We start from the raw sequence: 4,323 nt of genomic DNA on the forward strand, positions 1-4,323 counted from the left end.
GCCTGTTCCCGCCTTGGCAGACAGATTCTTGCTTACTGCACCACCAGGGAAGTCTTTTCATTCATTGACTTTTGACAGTTTTAATACGTGTGTGTTGGAGAAGGTCTTTTGTATTGAAACATTTATGTGTCCTATTATACCTCTGTGGATGTGTGCATTCCTTCCTTCCCCAGACCTGGAAAATTCTCAGCTATTATTTCTATACATAATCTCTCTGATCCTTTCTCCCTCTCTTCTGCTTTTGAGATACCCAGTATCCTTCTTACCTGTTCTAGTAGAGTCAGAAGTTTCTCAGAGAATATCTTCATTAAAAAAAAAAATCTTAGTTCTGTCCTCACATCTACCTGAATCATTCTACCTTTGTACTCAGTATCTCTCTACTCCATATGGTCTCCACTTCAAGTGCTTTGTAATTCATCCTTCATCTCAATTACTGAGTTCTTCAGCACCAGAATTTCTGTTTACTCATGTTTGAGAGCTTTCATTATTTTAGAAACTGTTCCTTATGTTCATTATTTTTATTCCTCAGCTAACTGATGTGTCTTTGTGAGTTTTCTTGTAGCTTGTTGAGCTTCTTCATGACACTATTTTGAATTCTCCACTTGGTTGATCACAATCTTACATGACGTTAAATTAGTTCATGGAAAACTCTCATTTTCTCTTTGTGATTCCATGTTACTATGGTTTTCATGGTGCTCAGTGGGTTGCTCCTCTGTCCATGCATTTGAACAAGCAAACAGTTTTCTTATGTAGGTAAAGCCTTGTATACTTTGATTCTAACAATTCAACAGATTGCTAACAAAGGTCCTTCTACGTTTTTCTTTTTTTTTTTTGGGGGGGGGTGTTCAGTTCAGTTCAGTTGCTCAGTTGTGTCCAACTCTTTGTGACCCCATGAATCGCAGCACCCCAGGCCTCCCTGTCCATCACCAGCTCCCAGAGTTCACCCAGACTCATGTCCATCGAGTCAATGATGCCATCCAGCCATCTCATCCTCTGTCGTCCCCTTCTCCTCCTGCCCCCAAGGCCTCCCAGCATCAGAGTCTTTTCCAATAGTTCATTTATTTATTTTTCATTTCATATATGATATTATACATGTTTCAACGCCATTCTCCCAAATCACCCCACCCTCTCCCTCTCCCACAGAGTCCAAAAGACTGTTCTATACATCTGTGTCTCTTTTGTTGTATTGCATACAGGGTTATCGTTTCCATATTTCTAAATTCCATATATATGCATTAATTAAGTGACTTTGTGGCACAAGGTTTAGGTTTGTTTCACATGAGCTGCTCCTGGCTATATTTGAGGAACTACATTTTTTGCATTTCATGGCCTCTTCCAAAGGCATTGTCATTGTCCTTGCCATCAATGATTGTGCCTCCAGCATCACTGGTGACCTGGTGTTGTCAGGGCCCCTGATGTGGCTGGCATCTTTGCTGGGGGCTCCCAGAGTGGTAGGTGCTCTTGCCACATGCGGGGTGACCTTGCTTGAGCCCCCACCCCCACTGATGCCTGGTTCCCTGGTCCTGCATTTGCCACTGCATCCAGGAGGCCAGGGCTATATACCACCTCCAGTGGGACTCCCAGGTGCTCTGGGGCTGGTGCACTGCCTCTGCTGTTCCCCTGGCTCCACTTCCTCCATGTGAATAATCCGCTCACCTTCAGACGTACAACTGTGTGTATCTCTGGTGTCCCGATGTGTTTGGTAGAAAAAAAAAAAAAAAAAAACTTTATATATGAATGATGTTATCTACAAGTTGTAGATTGAGGGGAGAAACAAAGGGAGTGTCTTCTGCCACCATAATACTGATGTCACCGGTAATAAACTTTTCCCCACAATCTATAAGGTTAAAATTCGGGCTTCCCAGGGGGCTCAGTGGTTAAGAATCCACCTGCCAATGCAGGAGATGAAGGAGATGTAGGTTCGATCCCAGGATCAAGAAAATCCCCAGAAGGGGAAATGGCAACCCACTCCAGTATTCTTGCCTGGAGAATCCCATGGACAGAGGAGCCTGGTGAGCTAAAGTCCCTGTGGTCACAAAGATCAGACACTGCTGAGGACACATGCATAAGCATAAGATTAAAATAGACAAATAAATGGAGAAGACTATCACATATTAGAGAAGAAAGAATTGCTACATGGCTCCATACAACCTCATGGATGAGCTTTAGAGTTCCAACACATAGAATTACTGAGAAACATAGACTCATGAGAAATCCAGCAGAGATCAGAACAACTCCTTAATATCAAATCTCATTTGATAATAAAGACATCATATTAGAGCAGTTACTGTTAGGATGAATGGTTATGCAGCAACATGTAACTGAATAAAATTAAAAATGGTATAGAACTGAGATCAACTTCAATAATTTCATTCTGTGCATTTATTCTGATATTTAAAGATAGCATTCACTACTGTTTTTTAATTGTATTACAGATAATTATATTAAAAAGTTATTCCATTGCAGTTTCCTCCTAGGTAAGCAGGATATTGGCAAACATGTTTTCAGAAATTGTGAACTGAACCACATGACTGGATAGGCAGCCAAGCTCTCTAGTGAGTCATTTTTGATCATGAGATATATACACACACTATACATATAGAAATATTTGACCCTTGAATAATGCAGTGTTTGGAGCAATGGCACCTTGTGCAATTGAAAATTTGCCTGTAACATTGCAATCAATCTTCCTTATCCATAGCTCCACACCCTCTGATTCAGTCAACCCTCATAAAATTATATAAATTGCCTTGGATTTCACTTGTACACTTTTTTACATTAGTAATATATCTCATGACAATTTTTTCTAGAGCAACGCAAAAATTACTCAGGATGACATTTGTCATTTAAGTAAGTATTATTCCTCGTGTCACCCATAAAAAATAGAAATGCCCAAATATTTCATATTCAAAGTTTGGAAAATTTTGAAGTAGAAAAAAGCACGACTTAAAAAAAATACCTAAATGATAGAATGAAAAGATAGTTTAATAATGTGAGTAACTGAGATTGTATAGAAAAGTTGAATTTTTATAAAAATGGATATCCAAGGAAATAAGTAGAAGGAGCAAATTTTTATTCCACACTGAGGAAAGTGTCACAATTACTGATTCTCAGGCTTTGAGCAATGCAGTCAAGGGCACTTCATATGCCCCAGGACAATTGGCCTTTTTATAGATACTATTCCATAGACTCTCTTCAGAGCCTTCTTTAAGTCTTTGTTCCTCAGACTGTAGATGAATGGGTTCAGCACGGGTGTGACCACAGTGTACATCACCGAGGCCGTTGCACTTGAGTCTGAGCTGTGTGTAGCAGCAGAGCTAAGGTACACTCCTAGGCTCGTACAATAAAATAATAAGACAACTGAGAGATGAGATGCACAAGTGGAAAATGCTTTAAACTTTCCCTGAGTTGATGAGATTCTTCGTATGGAAGAGACTATCTTAGAGTAAGAGTAAAGGATACCAGCAAACGGCCCACCAGCTAGTAGCACTGATGTCAAATACATCACCATGTTATTAAGAAAGGTGTCAGAACAGGCAAGTTGGACCATCTGATTGAGTTCACAAAAAAATTGGGGAATTTCCACCTTTGTACAGAAGGTCAGCTGCAAAGCCATTAAACTTTGTAACAAGGAATGCATAGCACTCACCATCCAGGACACCAATACCAGCAGTCCACAGAGCCGAGGATTCATGACGACTGTGTAGTGCAGAGGGTGGCATATGGCCACAAAGCGGTCGTAGGCCATCACTATCAGGAGGAAGTCATCTAATCCTGCAAGGAATATGCAAAAATACACCTGGACGATGCAGCCTTCATAGGTTATGACTTTGCTCTGGTTCTCGATATTCTTCAGCATCTTTGGGATGGTTGTGGAGGTGAAGCAGATGTCTACAAAGGACAAGTTGGAGAGGAAGAAGTACATGGGGTGTGAAGGTGGAAGTCAGAGATGATGACCAGGATAATGAGCAGATTTCCAAACACAGTGATCAGGTACATGCAGAGGAAAAGTCCAAAGATGAGGGGCTCCAATTCTGGGTCCTCTGAGAATCCCAGAAGAAAAAGTTCAGAAGATTGTGTATTGTTACCTGGTTCCATGTGGTGGCAGTGACTACCAGGAAAAATGAAAATAACATGAGTAATGTTCACAAAAATTAGCATAACTCACATAGTGCAATTTCTATTTTCTCTAAATAAATTAATTTTAATATCTTGTGTTTAGAAAAGTTCTATTTCATCTCTACCTGGGCATTTTTGACCCATTCTCAGCATATTACCAAAGAAATCATGCATTCTACTGTTGTCATGAGAAATGTAACTTCC

General features: G+C 40.3%; 1 protein-coding gene across 1 annotated transcript; it reads right to left on the reverse strand.

Annotated features, from left to right (window-relative positions):
• Nucleotides 1-3,130: 3,130 nt before the first annotated feature.
• Nucleotides 3,131-4,098, reverse strand: LOC102288040 (olfactory receptor 7A17). Its single transcript, XM_005906411.3, is given in 2 exon segments — nt 3,131-3,927; nt 3,930-4,098. Coding segments are annotated over 2 exon segments (966 nt in total).
• Nucleotides 4,099-4,323: the final 225 nt, after the last annotated feature.

Source organism: Bos mutus, chromosome 7 (assembly GCF_027580195.1).
Source record: "Bos mutus isolate GX-2022 chromosome 7, NWIPB_WYAK_1.1, whole genome shotgun sequence".
In the NCBI taxonomy this organism is placed as follows: Eukaryota; Metazoa; Chordata; class Mammalia; order Artiodactyla; family Bovidae; genus Bos; species Bos mutus.